This window comes from Podarcis filfolensis, assembly GCF_964270895.1.
Source record: "Podarcis filfolensis genome assembly, chromosome: 2".
NCBI classification, from domain to species: Eukaryota; Metazoa; Chordata; class Lepidosauria; order Squamata; family Lacertidae; genus Podarcis; species Podarcis filfolensis.
The window spans coordinates 63,547,177-63,571,083 of record NC_139605.1 but is presented as its reverse complement, the minus strand read 5'-3'; the positions used below and the strand labels follow the sequence as shown (position 1 = coordinate 63,571,083).

At 41.7% G+C, this 23,907-nt stretch overlaps 1 protein-coding gene across 5 annotated transcripts in view; it reads right to left on the bottom strand.

Moving 5' to 3' along the window:
• Window positions 1–23,907, bottom strand: part of ADAMTS2 (ADAM metallopeptidase with thrombospondin type 1 motif 2) — a 338,043-nt gene that overhangs the window by 37,989 nt on the left and 276,147 nt on the right. For all 5 annotated transcript variants that reach the window (XM_083592179.1, XM_083592178.1, XM_083592176.1 and 2 more), the window contains 5 exons: window positions 14,539–14,695; window positions 13,638–13,743; window positions 11,932–12,075; window positions 7,935–8,067; window positions 4,195–4,308 (listed from right to left, as the gene is read on the bottom strand). In XM_083592179.1, the coding sequence (XP_083448305.1) occupies window positions 4,195–4,308; window positions 7,935–8,067; window positions 11,932–12,075; window positions 13,638–13,743; window positions 14,539–14,695 (654 nt within the window). The remainder of the gene's footprint in view (window positions 1–4,194; window positions 4,309–7,934; window positions 8,068–11,931; window positions 12,076–13,637; window positions 13,744–14,538; window positions 14,696–23,907) is intronic.

The following is a 23,907-nucleotide window of genomic DNA, read 5'->3' as shown; positions in this document are numbered from 1 at the left end:
CTGAAATTTACCACAGTCAGCATGAAGCCACTGAAGAGGTAGTGGGCATTTTATTTCCTACCAGATGTAGATGTGCAAGTACCGGTAAATGGTTGTCCATATCCGCTATGGACCAATGAGCCTTCAATAAGAAAAGAGGTTTGTGGTCACTAAGATCATCTGATGGGTCATGCTGCAATCTATTGAGATTCATTTTGAAGCAACTGGGGGGGAGGAGGGCTTTTCAGCTGGGACACATTCTCTATGCAATCTCCTCCATCATAAACTAAGACAATGTAGGAAATGTAGTTTTCCCAAGGGTTACTAGCACCAGGTAGCAGCATCTTTCTCCCTGTTGCATGTTCTCACTGGCTGCCACTGGAGCTAGAGACTAGTCTTGTAAGTGGTGCAAGTAGAAATGGAATTTAGAGGTTGTGGGAAGAAGGAACTAGGAATATAGCGGAAGGTTGGGTCACTCAAGGAAGGACATTAAAACTGGCTTGAAAATGAGACTGAGCACTTGTCTAATCCAGGGGCCAGACCAGCACAGCGCGATGCCGGAAATCATGTCTGTGCATGTCCGCAGTGCCAGAAATTGCTTCTGCACATGCCCAGATGATGAAAATCGTGCCTGCGCAGAAGTGATTTTTGGCGTCTGGGCATGCGCAGAAGCGATTTCCAGAGCTGCGGAAGAGAGTTTCCGTGCCATGCTGCGCTGGTTTAGCACAGTTTGCGGGGACATGCTGAGAGGGTGGCTCGGTTTGGGGGCGGCTCGTGGGCCGGTTAAGCAGCCTTTGTGGGCCACTTCCAGCCCATGGGCCTTAGGTTGCCTACCCCTGGTCTAATCTTTTGGGAAGTAGCTTGATTTATTTCAAAGGCAATCCAACACAAGGAGAGTTGGGTGGTGTGAGAGTTCACGCATCACTATATTTCCAACCCATGGCTTATCTAGCAGTAGGCAGTACAGTTATCACCTTCCCAATTATCTAACAACTGAAAGATAAGATTCCCTACACAAACTCAACTTTTAGGTAATGTGAATGGGTATGATGAAGATGCTACCCGCCCCCCGCCCCCCGCTTCCTCTGCAGCAGCCTAATAACATCATAAAATATGTATACATTCAGGCGGATTGAGAATAATACAAATGAAAAACAGAGACTCCCTGCAAGGTCAAATCTGCCATCTTGTTACACAAGCAATTAAAATATAGTTTTGTATGTTTCATTCTGTGATATTTGGCTTAGGCATATACTGTAACCCTTTCTTCAATGCACTTCAGATTTTATTTTATAGGAGCCATAATTCAGTGGTTGTTAACACATATATTTTGTGCTACACTGCAACAGAAGAAGAAATCCCCAGGGAGAGAGAATTTTCATCACTGCATTATTATTTTTGTTCTTATTAGGCTCATTACTTCCATTTATTTGTTTTTGTCAAGAGTTGTAGTAAACTATCAGGCTTTTTATTAGACTAACTGCATAAGTGCTAATTGTTTTAAGGTGCAAAAAGAAGAAGCTTTGGTTTAGAATTCAGAAGCATTGTCTTCTTGTTAATTTGCTCAATAAAGTGGTTGTTTAAATGTATAGATTCATTTTACAGTGAAAACACTAAAGTCATTAATTAATAGGTGTTCAGGTGGAAAGAAAAACAGACAAGGTATACACAAGGAGTTACTCTAAAGTGAACAAAAAGGCTTTGGAGCAGGCACCCCCAAACTCGGCCCTCCAGATGTTTTGGAAATACAATTCCCATCATCCCTGACCACCGGTCCTGTTAGCTAGGGATGGTGGGAGTTGTAGTCCCAAAACATCTGGAGGGCCAAGTTTGGGGATGCCTGCTTTGGAGGGTCAATTCAAACCTAGAAACAGCAGCATGGAAACATGCCCACCATCCCTTGCATGGCACTGATGCACCACAGCTTGGGCCATCTACCTGAGCCAAGGTTCACTGTTGGCTCCAGCATCAGGCCGATTGTGTCCAAACCTATGCAGTCCTCTGTATTATTATACAGTGGTACCTCAGGTTACAGACGCTTCAGGTTACAGATGCTTCAGGTTACAGACTCCGCTAACCCAGAAATAGTACCTCGGGTTACGAACTTCGCTTCAGGATGAGAACAGAAATCATGTGGTGGAGGCACGGCGGCAGCGAGAGGCCCCATTAGCTAAAGTGGAACCTCAGGTTAAGAACAGTTTCAGGTTAAGAACGGACCTCCAAAACGAATTGAGTTTTTAACCTGAGGTACCACTGTACTAATTTTACAAAATTGTTCTTCACAACTTGTTGTGACACTTCACAAAATTCTGGTATATGCTTCTGGTGTGTGTGTGACCCCCAAATTCCATACACTGCTCATTGTTTATCTTCAGAATTATGCACACAGTTAAAACAAAAAAAAGTAAACTACTTTTGGATGAATCATATACTCCGGGTACCCACGAGATGGCGGACGGACGGGGATCTGACAGCTCCAGCTGAGCGCTGTCAGATTCGGCTCCACAGAGGGTCGAGGGAAGTGTGAGAGCGACATGCACCCCCAAGAAAGCCCCAGGAAGAAATCTGGGGTTTCGAGAAGTCCTGCGACTGGCAACAGCAGTTCGGCAAGCTCCGGTGTCTGCCTCCGTGCTGGAAAGCACAGAGTGGGGGGTGGGGAGCTAAAAAAACCGGTCAGTGAGGCGACATCGCAACCCCGCAAAGCGAAGCTTCTGTGCCAGCCTTCTACAGCAGTTACTTCACCAAAAAAATCCAAGCCAACAGCAAGGGTGAGGATTATTTAATTTTACTAATTCGGCAAAAATGGGAGTTTAAAAAGTCCGCTCCCATCTATGGGCATTTTATTATGCAAGAAAGGCAGTTCAAATCCCTGCGATGGGGTGAGCTCCCGTTACTCAGTCCCAGCTCCTGCCAACCTAGCAGTTTGAAAGCACGCCAAAAAGTGCAAGCAGATAAATAGGTACTGCTCTGGCAGGAAGGTAAACGGTGTTTCCATGCGCTGCTCTGGTTTCACCAGAAGTGGCTTAGTCATGCTGGTAACATAACCCGGACACCTGTCCGTGGACAAACGTCGGCTCCCTCAGCCAATAAAGCAAGATGAGTGCCGCAACCCCAGAGTCGTTCGCAACTGGGCTTAACTGTCAGGGGTCCTTTACCTTTACTGAGTAACAATGATTTCACACAGCTTTTCTTTAAAAAACCCCCCAAAATACCCAACCTGGATCTTTAAAGTTTTCTTTTAACAATGAACTTGACATAAACATGAACTGAACCTGAGATGTGACTTGAATTTGTATCGGAATTTAAACCTAAGATGGATTATAAAATGCCACCACTCTCTAGTGCTCCCAGTTATTGAAGAACACAATAACATAGGAAGAGCCTGCTGGAAGGGCCAAAGGCCCATCTTGTCCAACATTCTGTTCTCACAGTGGCCAACCAGATGCACACGGGAAGCCCATTGGTAGGACCTGGGTGAAACAGCACACTCCTTTCCTAGGATTCCCACCTGTGTTTGATTACGTTTCCCATTGGGACCCCATCCGCACTATACATTTAAAGCAGTATCATACCACTTCAAAGAGCTGCTTTCCTCCAAAGTATCCTGGGAAGTGTCATTCATTTAGGGTGCTTAGAGTTATTAGTCCCCTGTTGCTACAATTCCCCTGCTGCTACAATTCCCAGAGTTCCCTGGGAAGAGGGACTGATGGGTGAACTACAGTGGTACCACAGGTTACAGCCGCTTCAGGTTACAGATGCTTCAGGTTACAGACTCCGCTAACCCAGAAATAGTACCTCGGGTTAAGAACTTTGCTTCAGGATGAGAACAGAAATTGCGCGGGGCAGTGGGAGGCCCCATTAGCTAAAGTGGTACCTCAGGTTAAAAACGATTTCAGTTTAAGAACGGACCTCTGGAACGAATTAAGTTCTTAACCCAAGGTACCACTGTATTCTAAGAACTGTAACTCGGTGAGAGGAAAAGGGATCTCAGCAAAAACATTACACTCCCCAGTATTCTTTGGAAGAAGACATGGCTGCTTAAAGCGATATGATATTACCTTAAATTTATAGTGCAGTTGGAGGCCTATGTTTTTGATTCCAAACATAATTTCTCAGAAGATCAGAAGAGATTATGGTGTTTTGCCATTTCCTTTCCTTCTTCTTATGCCTACTCCTTCACTTCATACAGTAAGGTCCTATCTTACAATATCTTACCTTTCCAGGAGCGCACATGGTTCCATCCAGTGGAGGTCCTTTCTTTGTTTTGCAGAAATAAGGGTTATCGGGATGACTACACCATAGCTGTTTGCATGGATCAAAGGTACGGAACTAGAATGAAAGGATGCATGACCATAAGTTAACCTCTTGATTTTTACATACTAAGAGTGCTCAGTTAGCAAAGGTTGTGTTGGCAAATGGAGTAGATTAGAGTAGACTAGCCTTATGAAGGCAGAAATGAAGGTTGCTAGATTCTGGTCAGCCAGAAGGGGACACAAAATGGTATACACTGCTATGTAGGCTTTCAGAAGCTTTCAGAAGCCATAGTGGATCCAGAAGCGCTCTAGTTCTACATACCAGAATATACAGAGAAGTTTGAGCACTATTTATGTCCCACCATCCCACCTGCCACCCCGGAAGTCATAAATCTGCCAGTCATCATTAAATCAGCGCTGTCAGCTGTTATGTATTGAAGTTCTCACCCTGGCCACCAGGAGTATTGTGTATGTAGTTTTCACTCAGGTCCACGTCAGTTATTTTAGGCGGGAAACCCTGGGTTGTTGTTGCTACAATGTTGACAGCCGGCTGCCTATAAAAGCAGGCCGGCTGAGCTGTTTGCTGTTCAGTTCTGTCCAGCTTACAAATAAAGAGCTGCTTTGGAAGAATCGATGTGTCGTCTGCTATGTCTACCCACTATTCAACATCAGCGTTCCATTTAAGTCAGTTCCCTGGTGCCCAACATCCTCCTCCAACAACACTGGATGGATACTGAATTAAATGAGTATTTATACATTTATTCATAAAATGTCTAAACTACCCTTCGTCCACCCAATTCCAGGCTGGTGTACAATAATAATAGCAAGCCTACTTACTATAATAATAAAGCAACACAACATCTTTTAAAGAACAATTGAGAGAGGAAACAAAAAATAATGGCCATTAAGCAGAACAGAGGGCATAAAAACAAACTGGATGAAAAATGACCCTAATATAGGATTTTGCTCAGTACTATACTGAACTATGCAGCGCAGAGGATCCTACTATTAAGTACAGGTTTGGACTGTAGATCAGTGTAGGTGAATTTTGCAGTTCAACCACAGTAGACTGCCCGCAAAGAAGAGCAGCAAAAGAATGAAGATTATCAGTGTTCAGGCACAAGAAAGAAGAGATATTCTGTTCAGAGCCAGGGGAACATAGCGTTCACAATACACATCACCACAGATGTGGTTTTCATTCCAGAAATCCTTACACATAAAAGAAAGAAAAAACAGACCACACCAGCTGGAAGTTGTTTTGTGTTTTGCTCTAGTCCTCACTGTAGGAGACACACACACATCAGGGTCAGGGATTGGGGGTGGGCAGTAAATTTTTACCAGGTGTCCTAAAGACTACACCACCGAGGAGTTGATCTGGTTTTAACTAGGTCCAAACGTTCTGTTTGTTATGTGTACATGGCAAAAGGAATGCATTGGTCAATGGTCATACAACCAACACAGGAAAGCAATCTGTTTTGTGCCATGCAAATTTGCAAATGGAAATAAACACAGTTCCTCAAAATCACCTTATGTGTGCAATAAGGCAGAAACAACGGGCAAGAAAGTGATGACAGCAAGAAGGGTCTTGTTTGAAGCTCTGCCTCTTCATCATCACGGTTTCACATTCTATACCCCAAGGCTAAGCAACTCAGACTGTTTCTGTATCATCAGTTGAGTACCCCCAAACCTCTATCTAGGGGATGAAAACGACTTAGGGAGAGGCTCATTTCTTTTACAGCAGATTCATTTTTGACATTTAAAAAGTGTTACCTGCTTTAAGCCTGCAGGGACAGAACTGGTTGGAGAGCTAAATGAATGGCTAAATAGTCAGTGCATCTAACAATGAGCAGGATCCCTCCTCATGTGGGTACGATACGATACGATACGATACGATATCTTTATTGTCATTGTCCCTTGCGGAACAATGAAATTGAAAAACTACATAAAACTACATAAAAACTACATAAAACTACATAAATACTACATAAAACATTCAAAAACCCCTAAAAACTCTAAAACCCCATTTTTAAATACACTACACTACAGAGACCCCTTATGCTGCGTTTAGAACCAGAACTGCATTAGCGTAGAAACTGTTTTTCAGGCGGCTAGTCCTGGCCTTTATAACGCTATACCTTCTTCCAGAAGGCAGAAGCTGAAAGAGATCATTTCCGGGGTGTGTACTATCATGTGCTATCTCTGCTGCTTTCTTATGGCACCTGGCAGCATAGATTTGATCTAAGGTGGGAAGAGTGCACCCAATAATTCTCTCTGCAGTCTTTACAACCCTGGATAGCATTGTTTTTTCCCTGGCGGTGCAGCTCCCAAACCACACGCACAGACCGTAAGTTAGTACGCTCTCCACAGTGCAATAGTAGAATGCCATCAACAGGTCCTTTGAGAGATTGTTTTTCCAGAGGATTCTCAGAAAATATAACCTCTGCTGGGCTCTCTTCACCAGGTCTTTGCTGTTCTCTCCCCAGGTTAGGTCGTCTCTCAACTCCATTCCCAGAAATCGAAACACTGAGACCTGTTCCACGTACTTCCCCTCAATACAGTGCCTACACATGGAGGGAACCCTATAAGGCTGTCCCCCACCCCCTTGGTGAGCATGCAGGTTATGCAATAAAGGAAGTCAAACAATGGGAGGTGAATGCATGCAACATCCATATCCTCCATCCAGCCCCACCCCAACCCCACTAAGTCAACTAAATAGCTACGCTAAATACTTTACTGTATATACTAGTTGACCCATCCAGATCTGGCAGCACATTGTATGTTACATAAAGCTAAGTCACAGTGCTCTTTGGAAAGTGATCAAGAGACACTTGGATACACTGATGACAGAGTAAATGCCAACATTGATGATTGAGCACCACCAAGTGGAGGGGCTTCTTTCTTGTGAGCCATCCACACGCATGGGTGCACTGGCTATAATATTTTTGATGGAGCCTGGATTTTGAGATGAACTAGGACTGCTGTTTGGGCTGGGAAACTGTCCACAGAAATATTATTCGGCTGCAAAAAAAAAAAAAAAGGTCTAGAGGAAGCAGAGCGCATGTCATGTACCATGTGCATCCCCTCCTGATGCTAGTATCAGGAAAGAAGGTAAAAACAAGACTCACACAGGAGCAACTGGCCCTTTTCTTATCATTTCAACAGGACATCACAATGGGGGGTGGGGACAAAAGATGGAGGTATATTTTGGGTTGGAATCCCAAGCCGAAAGCAGATGCTATAGTGCTAAGCTAAGCCATCCTGGCAAACTGTTTTTTGAACTTGGAAATGCTGAACGGGTCATGGCAGGGACTGACATCTCTACCCCATAAGAAGAATCCCTGTGCATGCATGTAAGGCTGTCTTTTCATAAATGAGAACAGAAGCCGCTGTAGGGTTTGGAACTCCATTTGGGGGCACTGAAGTGGTGAAATGTGATACTCCCTCTTTACCATATTCATTCGGTTTTCAAAACTTCCTAATAAAATTAGGGCATCATAATTTCTGGATTTTCAATTTCCAAAAGCAGGGTGTTTACACGGCTTTCTGCAACACCTCAGAGCTTATGATTGCGCTTTCTTTCCTGTCAGTCAGACGCATGACCCTTCTTCCGAGGCTCTAGTTTAACGGCTCTTTAAAGCCATTTCAGGGACAGCTGCAAAAAGGCCCTGGACAAGGTACAGCAAAAGTCGGTTAAGTACTCACAGCTGTGCACATCATGTAGCCCAGGCCAAAATCAAAGCGGCACTGCTCGTTCATGGAGTAGTGGATTCCTGGCAGCTGAGGCAGGGAAGGCCAGTCGTGATCAAATGGATCATCACGCAAACAATCGTAGGAGCTGAAACAGGCAAAAATTACAGGCACAGATGGGAATGTGAAACTTTTACAGTGTTTGAGGTTTTGGTTCAAATTTATTCCAAGCAAAATAAAGGGTAGGTTTTCTCAGAAATGAGTTCACAAAGCACAGTTAATACCTTAGGTTCCACTGAACATGGCATTCACTATGCTAGATTTGCCTCTGAGACTGGTCAATGTTCTGTCCATTGTTATGCCCCTAAGTTGAAGGGTAGGTTTATATTCTAATTTATAGCCCTGAGAAACCATCTGAAAAGAATTTTTTTTTTGTTAAGTTCCTATAAGTGGGGATGAGACCATTTCTTTCTGTATAAAATTTTTTATTCTTCATGTTTTTATTGTTTGTTATTGGAGTCATCTGTTTAATAAATAAACAAACCAGTTAACTGATGCTGTTGTTCCCCCTTTCTTTTAAATTCTATTACAATTATTGCTACTTCATTATGTTGTTTAACATTTTATATTTGGCTTTGTATTTGTTGTCTTATGCTGGTTAGGATTTAAAAAAAAAATCTTTTCTGCTAAGCCTGTAATAAATAATGTGTTTGAAAACAAAGTAGCGATAAGGACAAAAGCTTTAATTACATTTCCATTTGTGAAATTTGTGCCAGCACTGTGTCTTTTAAGGAAAAGTTTAGGAGGAAAGGGCAGTGCGATCATCCAAGAATATTGACTGCCAAGCTTCACAAATAAATGATTCTGTGCCTGAGCCAGGAGTACATACATATAAGAAGCCAGGGCTCTTTTTGGCCTTTTGCTTTCTTAAACACACTAAGGTCTGTTTCACTGTTACATTTTCACTTTCTACCTGAAACTATCTCTATAGGTTTCCTTTCCAGGCTGAGGGGGGCAACAGGATTTGCCAGAAGCCTTGCTAAGCCAGCAGAATGCCATATATGCAGCCGCCATGACAGGTATGCCAACAGGGTGGCTGAAATGGAGTCGATCTGTGGGTGAGATGGGGTGGTGTTGGAGAACAGCACACATATGCACCATATCCCATAACCCTTCATTCCACCATCCTACTGGTACTTTACACTAGTTCTAGACCTAACACAAATGATTTCCTTTCCATTGACTTAAACAGGAGGAAACCATTTTTAAAAACAGTTGACCCTATGTTGATTGTTCCACTCACATCACCATGACAGAACAAAGGATATGGGGTAGATCAGCATATGTTCACAGCACAGCAGCACAGGAGGGAATAGGGCATGTGGCAGGAAGCTATGGAACTCTGGTGAAGGGAAACAGGGCAAGAGGACACTTTTGTACGCAACAGCCTGGCCTCACAGCACACATGGGAACTTCAACACACCACTAAGACTCCTCTGCCTAGAACCTCACCTTGGTACTCCAGACACACCAAATAGCTGAAGGTGTTCCTAGAATGGAATTGGTGTCATAATGGACACTACTCCTCTTACCGTGCTGTCTGTTAATCACTGTCCAAGGTCCTGCTGGGGCAATTAGTTATCAAAGCCAAACGTGAGTGTCTTCCCTTTCCCAGATGCTGTTCAGTAAAGACTTTGGTATTGCCACAAGTGTTGTTTCTTGAGGATCCCTTTCCCACTCCCTAGTATGATCTGGCTTTAGCTGCCTGTAGGATGGATTTCTGAAGTGGGGTGGGGGCAGTTCCCCCTACTATAAGGTATTTTTGTATGCTATTTTCTCAGATATATGCATCTTTATGTACACTTTACCCTTGTATATGCATTTTTGTAAACATTACTTGGTTGGAGAATTACATTGCAAATTCAGAAATATGCAAATTTTGAAGGATGGCTGGGTTTTTAGTTGTTGTACTGTTTTGGAATATTAATCATGTTCCTATTATTATTATATTTATTTTAAAAATGCCCTCCACAGTGTCACAAACAAAACTAGGAAATCAATTAGTGTTAATGGCACATCCACTGCAAAGTTTTGTTTTGCTCTTCAGTTCTGCTGGCTTCTAGAAGGAATGAAAATAAGGGAAGGAATATTATGGGATGTAGCTTATAGAGATTGAAAAGGAAGACTGAAGGAGAAAAATGTATTACAAGGTGACTTACAAAGCACAAAGTCAATAAAAATTCCTCAAAACAAGCAGATAACAATTCTAACCTTGACAAGGAGAATAAGCACATTTAAAAAAAATCAAGCAATATAAGATAGTAGAAAAATTATAGTGTATTTTCTAAAAGCAAGTTTCCATAAATGGCATTGCATATTTTCCAAATGGCCAATAAGAGACACATACTGACATGCATCTATCTTCTTATATATAGGAGAAGGCCCTATTGAGTCTTTGAGGGTGGAATTACATATTGCATTAGCAAATGTGTTTCCAAACTTGTCCTGGGAATGTCCAAAGTCATCCCTCCTTCCTCACCACTGCCCCACACTTCCAGTTGATTTATTTCAAATACTAGTGAATAGAGAAAACAATAGATTAAAATAGTCTGGGAGGTCAGATGCAAGGAAGGAGTGCAGAGGAAGGATCTGTCTCCACTTCACTGATTTCTCCTGTACATGCTCACCTCTATAACTGCCTTAATGTTAGAGGGCAAACATTTATAGTTTCACCATAAGCAAGAGCATGGCCCTTTATGCACATCTTCATAAGAATGGAGGGAAGAGGGAGAGACACTCTCTAAGACTTGCAATCCCAGGTCATGAAGGGCTTCATAGCTCAAACTGCATCCTGACAAGGAACAGATGAATTGTTGGTGGCCAGGTCTCAGGTGAGTTTCTCCCTTCTTGGCAGAGCAAGTATGTGGTTTGCAGGTACTCTTAGATCAAGCATTGCTCCTGAAATCTCTAGGAGTAACTGTAGCCAGAAGTGACTCTTCCTAGCTGTTTGCACCACCTCCTTGAGATAGTAACCTCCAATTTCAATTACTGTAATATAGGCCTGCTCTCAAAGGTGGTCCAGAATTTTCTGCAGCCCACTTGTTAACAGGGGTTGGGCTATAGGGAGCATGTGTTGGTGATTCTTCACTTTGTTGTTAAGCCTGATTCAATGTATTGGTTATGACCTTTAAACTTCTAAATGTCCTAGGCTCAGCAAACCAATGGGAGCATCTCCTTCCATATGAACCTGTCAAGCTGTTTAGATTTGCCAATGAAACTTTGCTCCAAAATTCATTCTACATTGAATAATATCTACATTCTATGCCACCAGTTGATGCTTCAGAACTATCTTCAAAAGCAGTGTATTACAATAGGCAATCATCAAAGTTGCAAACGCATGGTGGGTAATTATCTTTCAAAATATCCCCTCCATACCTTTGTTTCATCTTCAAAAGTCAGCACCATACATTCATACTACTGGTGATGATCAAAGGATCATTTTGTTTCTGTTCTTTTTTATTAAAAAGAAGAAGTAGCTGGGGCATGTTCGCTTTATGTAATGAAATGTAGCTTTAAAAAAAGATACTGGCACTGTACAAAACTCACATTGATTCCTGTTTATTTTAATCTGTTCTTGCCAGAAGCCACTCCTTAAAATATTGCTGAAAGAAAACTGAGAAAAAGCTGGTGCTGAACTCTGAGAAAATATGTTTTTGTTTGTTTTTTGCATTGTTGCCCCATGTACAAAAATTTACAGCACATGCCTATCCAGGTCTACTCAGATGTGCATTCCATTGAGTCCAATGCAGCTTACTCTCAAGTCAAGTGGGGTTAAGACTGCAGCATTTATTTATTTTATAGCTCTTATACCCCTTCCCCAATGAAAAATAGTTCCCATATTCCTAGTTCCCTTTTTAAAAAACCCAAGACTCGATTGAATGGTGGTCTATAAACACTGCACTTAGAATTTCACTCACAACCTCATAGGTTCCCACTTCATCAGTGTACTCACTGGAGGTATCGGGTCAACTCCTGCTGACTGCATCGAGACCAGTGGAAGCGGTGGAAGGCAGCCTGCACAAGAGGAGCCATTATGCTTCCCATCCGGACTTCGTCCCCGCACCTGTTTCCTTGGCCATCATGTTCCATGCCTAAACTAGAGGAAAAGGTAGCACAACAAAGCCTGTTAAAGAAGTCTTACTCCTTATCGTTTTAATAGAATGGTGGAGTTGGAAAGAAACTTGGAACCAGGATCTGCAATAAAGGATACGACTACCAGCATCCCTGGCAAGCCTGTAAATGGAGACAAAGCTCAGGAGCTGCAGCAGGAAGCAAGGAGCAGCTGCCATGAATCTGGCCTCCAGGCACTTCTGTGTACTGGGATGGTGAGCAAGGTAGCAGCATCACCTGGCCAGCTTCCTGGCTGCCTTCCTCTCGCCACGCTCCAGATTTTCCATGTCTATCTTAAAACATGGCACGCATAACAAGACACAATATTCCAGATGCAACCTCACTAGTACAGAATACAGTGGAAGTATTTTAATTTAATTTTATTACATTTACATCCTGTCCTTCTTCTATCATGGCAAGGGTCCCACATTGTCCCACATCCAGAGACTGACCAGACCCAGACCTGCTCATCATATTCCTGCAGACTATACTGTAGCATGCATATACCTGGGGCCCACACCCTTCTGATAATGCAGCCTATGATTAAATTAGCTTTTGAGCAGCCCCACTGTTATGCTGGCTCATGTCCAACTTCTGAAGTCTGTCCTTAATTACTCTTCCCATCATGTTTCATTTAATTTTTTTGTATATTCTACTCTTTCTTTGAGAAGCTAAGAGCAGCTTACATGGCCTGTCAATGACCTCCCACCCAGGCACTAATCAGGTCCACACCCACACAGCTTGAGGAGTGCTACAGCGCTCTTGACCGGCCACTAGGCCCATTTGTCAACGAACAAAATTTGGATGAAGTTGGAGACTTCTTAAAGAGGATTTATCATTCCACCACAACACTGCAGACATACACTGTGAAGCAATATCTCATTCCCCTGTCAGAGAAATGACCTTTCATTTCCCTCCATGTTCTTTTTAGAAGAAGATTCAGGAATAAATGAAAAGAAATGCATCAAAGATATAGAGAGCCAAATCATGTGCAGATTCTTAAGAGGCCAGGAAAGTCCTCAGTAATAACTAAGAGAAGAAACAGAAAAGTGTCCACAGGCTATCCTAGTCTAATAGAAAGTGTTGAGGGAAAATGCATCTCTGAGAGTCCTTATTCTATTGAGATGCTGAAGGCATTTCATTCAGGATTAAAAACGAGGATTTACTACTACCTTCCCGCCTAATGGCATCAGCTTTTATCCATCGGGCACTGTCCTCACACAAGATCCCTTGGAATAATTAACATGTTTGTTGTGCAGGAGAAGTGCTTTGGTAAGCTGCGATCACATGCCCATTCCAAGGTAAGGAAATAAATCTAAAGAACCTGTCATCCACCAAACTGAACTGAGTCTACATATTGTAGGTCCAGCCTTCCAGTGTCTGCCAATTGTGGGCAAATAAGAATAATGAGAAAGTTTAAGAGGCCACTGGCAGGATGCCATTTATGCACGGTGGGAGGTATTTGGTTTGATCCAGTTGCGCAAGCCAATCTCTAGTGGATGAATGGTGCATGAATGGAGCCATATACCACACATAAGTGCTACTTACACATGTCCAGTTTCATGGGCTACAACAAAGGCTGAAGAGAAGCCATCTTCATGGTTAAGTGTGCAACTTCGGACTGGATGACACATGCCAGTAACTGGAGCATAGCCTATTAGGGAGAATGTGAAGTATGAAAAGATGCATGTAAAAGAACTATTTAAATATGCCAATCAGTAGTAAGCATTCCAGCAGGTGTCTTATTTAAATAAGTGGGAAATAGAGGAAAACACTGGGGGGCGAGGGGGCAGGGGCAGATGCTCTTAGGCAAAAGGAGCCCGCAATTAACAGCAATTGACCGGAACCTCCTGGGGATCGACCAGTCAATCCAGATCAACCTGCTGGACATCCCTGATCTATAAGATACCATGTTGGCTACCCTTGGTCTGTGGTTAACTGAATGGCCCCATTAAATCCTAGTGTAGGTTTGGGAAAGAGGAAAAAGCAACGATGAGCTACAATTTTAAAATCATGTTGCTGGGTTTTTTTTTAAGGCTCTCTAGAGAAATAACTAGGCACTCTAAGCCCAGTACTTTTGGAAATTCTTGAGTGTGAAATGGGTTCTTCAGTCAGAGTTATATTTGAAGAACTATTCATGCTTTCCAACTGAGAAATCTTGGCTGTTTCCAAAAGCACTTGCACTGTATTTTGGCTAGTCTGCTAACTTGTAAGACTTCTTTGGTTTGGTTAAGATTTAAAAGAAAATATCCCTCAGATGCCTTTGAAGCTGAAAAACAAATATGGATTAAAGAAGTCAGAAACAAACAACAGCAGAGAAATAGCAATGGGCTAAATTTCCCCTTTAAGGCCAAATATCAGATGGTGCTAAAAGATACGAGGGTGAGAGAAGCATGATCTAGGAGCCATACCTTTTGTGTGATGGGCTGCCCTTCAGCATGGAACTTACCTTGCATACCGGAGGGGCCAAAATCCTGTCTAGTGAGAAATATTGCGTGGTCATGATATTCTGCATGCCCAGTATCAGGTTTCTGTTGTAAGTAGGCCCAGCGACACACATTCTCTAAACTTTGAGAAGGGTTACCGATCTCAATCAAACTTGTGGACTAGATCAAGAAAGAAAGAAAGAAAGAAAGAAAGAAAGAAAGAAAGAAAGAAAGAAAGAAAGTTACAATTTGTTTTTTAGCCAGCCTGTCTTAGCCCAGAGCCTCTGGAATATATATGTTTACTTCAGCGCGGAATTACCAATCCATTATGGTAATGGTACAACCACAAACAAAGGCCTTAGTCTTAAGCCCACTTATTTATGGATAAAAGTAATTTGTTCCCTTTTACAGTGGTGGTTACTTATCTCACAAGAAGACAGAATTAGAGTTGATCTTACACAAAGGAGACATAAATCTTCCATTTTAGATGTGTTTTGACAAAGGCATCTCATGTCTATGAAGTCAAGTGGGACTTAACATACCAGAGGATGGGAAAAAACCACGACTAAGTGCAGTGCTTTTTTTAAAGCTCTGAGTTGCCAAACATTTTAAAGAAGGGACCACATCAAATGAATATTGTATTTTGGCTGCTTTACTAGACACACTAATATGGGACAAAGAACAGCTTCTTATGCAATGTTTTGTACCCAGTGCTGGAAAATTAAAATACATAAATGCTGAATCAGCTGTGAAAGCCACAGGCATCTTTTATTTGTTGCTTGTATCACAAGTGTTAAATACGGCATTTATTTAACACTTCAAAAAACAATGAAGTGGGAATATATACAATTTTATACTCGGGGGTCTATACTTTACGTAAGAAGCTGCCCTAAGGCAGGGTGTGCAGGAGACTTGCAGGCTAGATTTGTGATGCCCATCCTCTAACTGCACCTATCAAAATGAAAAAGGAGTAATTCTGCATAAATTCTGTCCCCCTGCCCCAATTTAATATAAGCATAATGGAGTATCCAAATTAGTCTCCATCATAACCTAATCTGTTTTATAATTCAACAGTTACATGTAAAATTCCTGGTAATGTAGAAATTATGGTAGGTATTCCTTTGTGTGAAACAGCCTTATTTGGCCATGATAAACTACTCAAAGAAAAGAACCACCATAGAATTACTCCTTATTGATATTGGTAGGAGTGACAGTAGTCTCCCCACAAGGAGCTGTGCTCCAAATTTCAAAGACTGATGTTTGTGTAAGTAATTTGATCTGAAAACCAAACCGATTGGTCAAGCTGTCTTGTATTCAACTGATGGCTCATCCAGATTTCCTGTTGCCCTGCACTTTCCAGGCACAGATCCGGGATTTAAAACTCTGTTTCCAAGCATAGCTTTTTGTGTGTATATGTGGGTTTGGTTTTTTTGCCCTAGTGCTTTTCCTGAGAAAACCTGTGTTTTACCGCTGAATCAGAGCAAATGGCAATTGGGTCTAAACCTCTAACATTCAATGACAGACCCATCTATTCACAAAAATTTCACAGTACCACTAATGTGACCCAGTTTTGACAGTGCAAACAACTCTCATTCAGCTGAAGACTGAGGAATAATCACATTGTAAATAAATGCTGAGTATACCAACTCACAGGGGCATAAAACTGTGTGACTACTTGGCACATTAATTTTCAAACATACCAATATAATATGATAACCTATGGAATAATTAAAGAAAGTTGATGATATATAAATGGGAGGTTGTGTATGAAACTGAATCTGATTTTATATATATATATACTTCTTGCAAGCTGCCCTGTGAATGAAGTGGAAGGGGAAAGGTATATATTTTGTTAAGAAACAAAGGATACATTTCCACCCCAAATACTCTTGTACAGAGGGGAGAGAAAACTTGCAGTTGGGAGAATTAATATAAGACCTGGCACTGGACACTGGCATTTCCAACCTTTTGCAATGTTCTACTGGCTGTTTCTTACAACATTTAAACCTTCCCAAAATCTGGAAGTGCATCACATGATGCAACTGTTTGGATCCCTTATCCCTTACACCAGAGGAGAGGGGCGTCTTCAGGTGCCAAACCCGCAGCAGCCCTAGCCAATGTGACCAATGGTCAGGGAATTGTAGTCCTTCAACATCTAGCAGGCACAGGTTCCCCAGTGAAATTAAAATCTGGAGCCATTTGCAATGTTGTCGGAGATGCCAAAAAACAATAATATTGCAATAGTAGAAAATGGTACAGATCTGAGGAACCTCCTTTGTTCAGAAGATGATAACCCTGACTGTGCACCAGAAACAACTACAGTATCCCATCACCAGATACCCTGGCTGGCATCTATCTCTTATTTATTTCCCCAGCATGACAACTATGATTAGCACATGAATCCTAGTATCTGCTTCCATGGGGGAGTTTAACACCCACCCACCCACCCACCCATATATATATGGTTGCTGCTTCAAGATGGTTTCCAGTGCTAAGCATAAACTGCAGGACAACAAGCAACTGTTTTTGTTTGTTTGTTACTTTTGCCCTGCAAGATATATTTCAAAATTTCTTCTGGCTTTGAAGAATGTCTCCATCACTACATCTGAAAAAATCTCAGCCAGCTGTCTCTAGTTGAAAACAGCTTGGTTGATCTGTGTTGTCTCACGCAGCTATACCACAGGTAACGAATTGTTATTCAGGAAGCTTCCCAGTGCCCTTACAAATGAGCTTGCGCAGATACAAATGAACTGCCAGTTTTGGTGGTGAGCAGAACCATACTTTTGGGGGTTGGGCAGGGAATACAGATTGAATTCTATCCTGTGGCATTCAATGATGTTTAAGATGTTCTTATAGCATTTTGGATTACAGTATACAGCGGATGCTAGGGTTGATCCGATTCGGCGCTTCTGCGCAAGCGTGACCGCCAAAACCCGGAAGTAACCCATTCCGGTACTTCCAGGTTTCAGCAGTCCGTAACCTGAAAAAACGCAACCTGAAGCGTCTGTAACCCGAGGTACGACTGTATACTATCTGGAACCTTTTAATTCTGGCAAAAAGAAGAGAAAAGGAACAGGTTCTGTTGTTGGCAAAAAAATGAAGACAGCATTAGCATTTATTTAGGCTGCAATCCTGTTGACACCCACCTTCCACCTAGCATTAAGTTTGACTGACCTCAGTCAGGTTTCTGAGTATACATGCTTAAGACTTTCTTGTGAAAACAGAAATTGCTGGTATCCGTTTGTCTGGAGTTATCTGCTTGAATCCCACTATGTCCAATGGAATTGCTAAAGGTTTTTTTTTAACAGGCATCTGGTTGATCACTATGAGAACAGGATGCTGGACTTGTAGGCCACTGGCCTGATCCAGCAGGCTCTTCTTATGCTCCCTAGTGTGTGTGCTTAGGATTGCAGTCATTGTCCGTTCCAGGAAATACTACACTGCAATACACTTGCAGAAATACCAGGTTGTTTACAGACATGTTTCTTGAGTATTCGTCCTGTTTTGTTTGCACAAAGTTTGCAAGGATACTATACTACATCGGTGGTTTACTGAGTATTCACTCTGATTAGTTTAGATAGCATTATACAATGTTGCATTCAAGCAACTGTAATCCCACACGTTTCCCCATCGCTTTCCCGATAATTGAATGAATAAATTGGGCTCGTTGAGCAACAGCAATGAATCCTACCCAGGATGTTGGGCTGTGACCACAGTTCAAATCCCCGCTCAGCCATCAAGCTCACTGGGTGGCATTGGGCCAGTCACTGTCTCTCAGCCTCGCCTACCTCGCTAGGTTGTGAGGATAAAATGGGTTGGGGAGAACCATGTGACCAACCTTGAAGACCTTGAAGGAAAAAGCGGTATATCAATGTAATAAATAGAAACATAGCGACAGTCTGGATGTGGTCCAGCTAGGAAGGTCTTCTCCATTTCCTGCATTGTAGGGGGTTGGACTAGATGACCCTTTAGGGTCCCTTCCAACTCTAACACCAGGGATAACTCCATACGTACATTGCATATGTTAATGTGGCACTAATGCTAACCTTGGGGAAGCACACTGGAGCTTCTCCTATATGCACAAGGAGTTCTAGAAAAGAACATCAGAGGATTCTGTCAGATGAGGCTAATGGCCCACGAAGTCCAGCATCCTGTTCTCACAGCAAGCAAACAGTTGCCTATGGGGAGGTCAATAATCTATGAAGAGTGCACCTCATCTGCTCCCAGCTATTTGTCAGAAAACATCTAAACGTGGGTTTAAACATCCTCGAAACATCAATTGTTCAACGGTTCTTATGCAGTCAAGGGAACACATTGCTTTGCTGAGTGTGACCCAAAACATTAGATTAGATGATATTTGGGTATGAACAACAGAGTCTGGGATTGCTCTAGTGCCCTGTACTGATATTTTCCTTCCTCTAAAGCATCTGGAACCAATTACTGTCAGGAGAAGGATTCCAGATACAATGGAAAACACTGGTCTGAGTCACCAGCACCATGCTGAGGTTTCTGAAGAAATACTGGTTCAAAAATGTAATAATCTATAAAATCTTGATGGGTTACTACATCCCATCATACTGGGGAAATAAATATGAGCACGAGCATTTCCCTCCCTCCTGATCCGCGGGATTCTTAGATCAATAGAAACTCATGTTACGGCAAGTATATTGTAATCGTAAAAGGGACGGAGTCTTGCTCTGTGGCAAGACTCTGTCCCCTTGGCAATGCAGGCAACTGGCTTATACCAGATCACACCAGCCCAGGGCTAGTTGATTGACAAGGTCTGAAGCAGGAGCCTTCCTTTCTATGGCCTGATCCTTTCAGCTGAAGGTGTCAGGTTTTGAATTTGGGACCTTCTTCATGAAAAGCATTGCTGTTCTGCTCACTGATGTCTCTGCCCCAAAACCATGGATTTAAAATAAAGCATTTTAGTATTCAGATATATTTCCTCAGAAGAAAGAACTGAAGCAGCATATCTTACTAGGTTCTACTGCTACAGGCACTACAGCTAGTTATGGCGAAGGAACATCTTCATCTGTGTAGGCCTGACACAAAAGTGACCTTAAAAAGCTCTGTTGAGAGAGTCTCGGCTTTACCGCAGGTCCGAAGGGTGGTGAATAAGGAAGGAACTTCTAACTCCCTGCAGAGTGCAGAAGCAGGCTTGTCTTTCTAACTCACTGAAATCATTTTGGACCACGGTGAAGGCCATCCTGTTTAAAAGAGCCTTTTCTCTTGCTGGGTGTGGTTGCCTGGCACTTAGATGTTAAGGCATGCTTTCATTATTCTCTGCTATTTATTGTTTTTAATGTTTTTTAAAGCAAAATTCTTATTGCTTGGGGGAGCACTGCTGAGAAGCATGGTAAAAAAATTTAAATTTAAACAAATTAAAAATTAAAAATTAAAACAAATATTCAATTTTTAAAGTGAAGGTGTCCGTCCCCCCAAAACCTTTGAATTGAACTGGGCATTAGAAGAATGGGATATGATGGGTAGGATCCTGTTTAGTGCTGCTGTTGAGTTCCAACTAGCCAGCTATACTCCATTGCAGCATACTCCATTCCATTTCCCCTCACCCAGTTTTCTGTCCCCTCCAGTACGTTAGCATTCTGTGCCCACTAAGCATGCTTAGTCCACATTGAGCTGTATATGAAGTCCCCTCCACCCTCCTTTAGGATCCCCCGTCCCATATATTCTGGAATTTCCATGGGTCTGCTGGCATCCCTTTTTGCCTACATAAAAATTCCCACTCAAATAATAAGTTCACTCTTAAGGATATATGGTTATTCAATGCTGGCGGCTGTGGCCAGCTAGTTCCAGAAAGCAATTGGAAGTCCTTTAGATGCCTTTGTTTTATCTTGAAAGGGAGACTTTCAAAACGTATCCATTAGGTGGTGCTCCAGCTGTAACTTCTGACAATTCTATGCCATCCTTGAGAATACATGGAAACTTCCCGGGGATAAAATACTCATCTTGTTAGATTTTAAAAAGAGCATTGATAATACTGTTGATAGTCAAATTGAAGAGCAACATAGCACCCAAGTTTGAGACAATAAAAAAATGTGTTCATTTGCCATCAGAAATGACTAAGGGCACTAGTTCTTTTCAAAACATTTTCCTCCAAATTGTTTACTTGGCTTATTTGATTATTTCCCTCTGTCATATGAACTAGGCAAGTTATTATGAAAAGAAAAGAACAAGGAAAGAAAAACAAAGCATCTGGAACCCATGGTAACGGATCTCACAACAATAACAAACACAATCAGAACAGTGTCATTTTGGGTTTAAAGGATTGTGAGCTTTATTTCATGGCAGTGGCTTATTCGATTTCCCCTCTAATACTGTAATATAAGTATAACGCTCAAGCAGAAACGTTATATCAATAATAAAATATTAGGCAATGCAGTGACTGAAAAGCAATGTAATTTGGGGTGGGAGCAAGGGGAAGAAAACATGGCATGCTGTCAATCTCATAAAAAAGGAAAATAATTTACGATTTACAACTGGGGTGAAGGGAACTGAGTGTGTAATATGTAGCTGTACGGACTACATTACACTTCTACTCTAAAGTATGTACTGAATTCCAGTTGTTTCTGAGGGCATCTGCATCATGCTTTGAAATCTGGCTCTAGAGAGAGGACTTCTCTCCCTCTTTCCACTAATGGGAATAATGGCCGGCCCCAGCATTCTTTCCTCACAGATACAAAATTCCAGCTTTCACTTCTGATTGGAAACGGATTAAGAGAGTGGCTGGAAGATGGCTAGGAAGAAAGATGCGGAAAATGATTCCACTGGAGATTTGGGGAAGATGTCAAGTGGTATGAATGACAGGGAACTGGCAAGCACCTGTGGAGAACTGGCTGAGGAAAAAGAGATGATCTGAAGAACGCAAAGGGAAGGGATACAACTTAAGGATGTCATGCTGAGCAATGAACCCAACAGCCCCTCACTGAACTTTATTCGCACTTGGAATGTCAGATTATTTCATCAGAAATGGAAATGCGAGCAGAAATCGCCACAATTTGCTTGCTCACCCAAGAACAGAAACAAAAATTGCACAAATGAAGACAACTAGTGTTCCAATTCAGTACCACAGATTGTTTTCTTAGTCTGTGAAAGTTACATAAAAAATTATGTCATTCTCTGCCTTGTTTTTGACATTTCCCTTCCATTAAAATGCATTGAATTACGCAGTCGATAACAAAGTGAATGATGAAGGTTTTAGTGGAATCCAAACCATAGCAGAACTGAAGCGGAGCTGATTGCGACAAACACAGGATGGGACAGAAATGTCTGCCTCTTGACATTCCTCATTCTCACCCACACTTGTCCCTAATGCACCCATAATCTCTTACATGAAAAAACCCTGAAGATTTAGGGGTGGGGGGTTAACGTTGGATCACAGCAAAATGCTGCACTCCAGCTTGGCCGGCTTGGCTATTTTGTTCCTATCCAAAATCCATCATAACACATTTTGCTGGAAGCAGTGAACTTGTGGGGCGGGGGAGACAACTACTCAAAGTTGCATTAAAAATAATTTCATGAAATCTTACAGCTGCCTTCCTTGGAACTGCATCACAGTCTAAAGGAGAAAATCGTCTCTCAACATTTGGTTGGTCTCTGTTTCGGGTAACATACATCTTGCAATGAACAATATGGATTATCAAAGGTGTTTAAAAAAAAAATCAAAAAATCACAAGAATAAACAGATATGGAAACCAAGCTCTTGCCGTGATCTCCAACCCTGAAGGCATCACTAAAGCTGCCATTCTAAGCTGAAACAAATCTGGCTAAGCCAGAAGTTAACGCTAGAGAAAGGGTGGCCAATTCTAGAACCCCGGAAGGTCATCTTGACATTGTCCCAATGACCACCAGTGCATTTTGCCACACAATCCAAATCCTCCACATTTCATTGTGGTATTGTATAAAATTTATACAAATTATACTATAAACCCTTCAAGACTGGGCAAAAAAGGGACCACTGAAACTTCAGGATGTTTTCAAACTAATGCATTATGTAAATGCTGTGGACCAATAAGGAAGATCATATTTATATAGCATTTGGAAGAATGGAACATTGTTGCAACAATGCATTATCACCACCTTTGGCTTAAAAACAATATTTTTAAATATTTTATACTGTATCATGCCATCTGTAATCTTCAGCTATGTACTAGCTGGTGTTGGATAACAGAACCATTCAATCAGGCTTGCCTCAATTTCAGTTTAAATTCACTACATACTTTCAAAATACCATAATAGAGATCTTTGAACAACTATACCTGTTTGGTCAATTTTCTAAAATAATGAAATTTCAAGTAACTACATTTTTCTGAGCTATGAGTTTGAATTTACTTACGTATTTGTTTTACTGTGCCAGGTAATATTAGAAACAAATACTGAAGAAAATGGTTTGTTAAGAAATCTCCAAGCCATTGAGAAACTAGTTGCTATGCAACATACAGTACTGTTCAAGTTATCCTCAACATCACAAGGTGCATTGTATGAAATAAAACAATCTTCTTAATAAAAAACTCAAAAAAGGGTTTTGTTTAAAACTTAAATCTCACTATGGAAAAAAGTAGCATATCCTTTTATACATTCTTGACAGCTGCTGATCAAAGATGTGTTTATTGTGATTGCTTATTTAGTATTTTTATTTTTATTGATAATCTGTAATAATTCATTGGTAACATAATGTTGTTTTACTCATATTTTGTTTTCCTTTCCCTGAACTGAATGAGATTCAGATCAACCTTTGTGTGATCCAAGCTGGTCAAGATTAGGGATGCTATAATACTGTAGCATGTTCAGTTTGAGAAACAGGTTGCATCCTATGCCAGTCCTAGTGAGTAGACCTGATGATGTTAACAGACTCGGCTAATTTAGGGTCATTAATGTCAATGGGTCTACTCTGGGTAGACCTTAGTTGAGTACAGTTCTATAGTTTTGCTTGCATATGCAAAAGCAGAAGTAAAGGGGTGCTCATCCTCAGGGTGAATTTATTCCCTTCTCCCACTGCTAGCTGTATCGTACTTACCCCATGAATCTTGCCCAGTTCACAGTGCGTTTCTACAAAAGTACAGGTAGTCTCCACTAGGTGGTGGGATTATGTGATAATAAGCATTCTCTTGGTGAATTCGATTAAACAATGTGGCTGAGAGACCTCAGCAGCTCCATGAGATCTGAACCAGTGCTCAGCTTCCTTTGGAGGAGAGAACTCTGGAAATGTATGCTGAGTTGCTAAAATATCTGCTTATGTACAAATGTAGACAATAAGTGAGGAGTGTAGGAATGCAGCAGCAGCATGCAGAGACTGTGATATTAATCTCAGTCCAGGTCCCAGCAGAAACCTGCAGCTGCTTTTCTCAAGTCTCTGTTTTCAGCATCAGTCA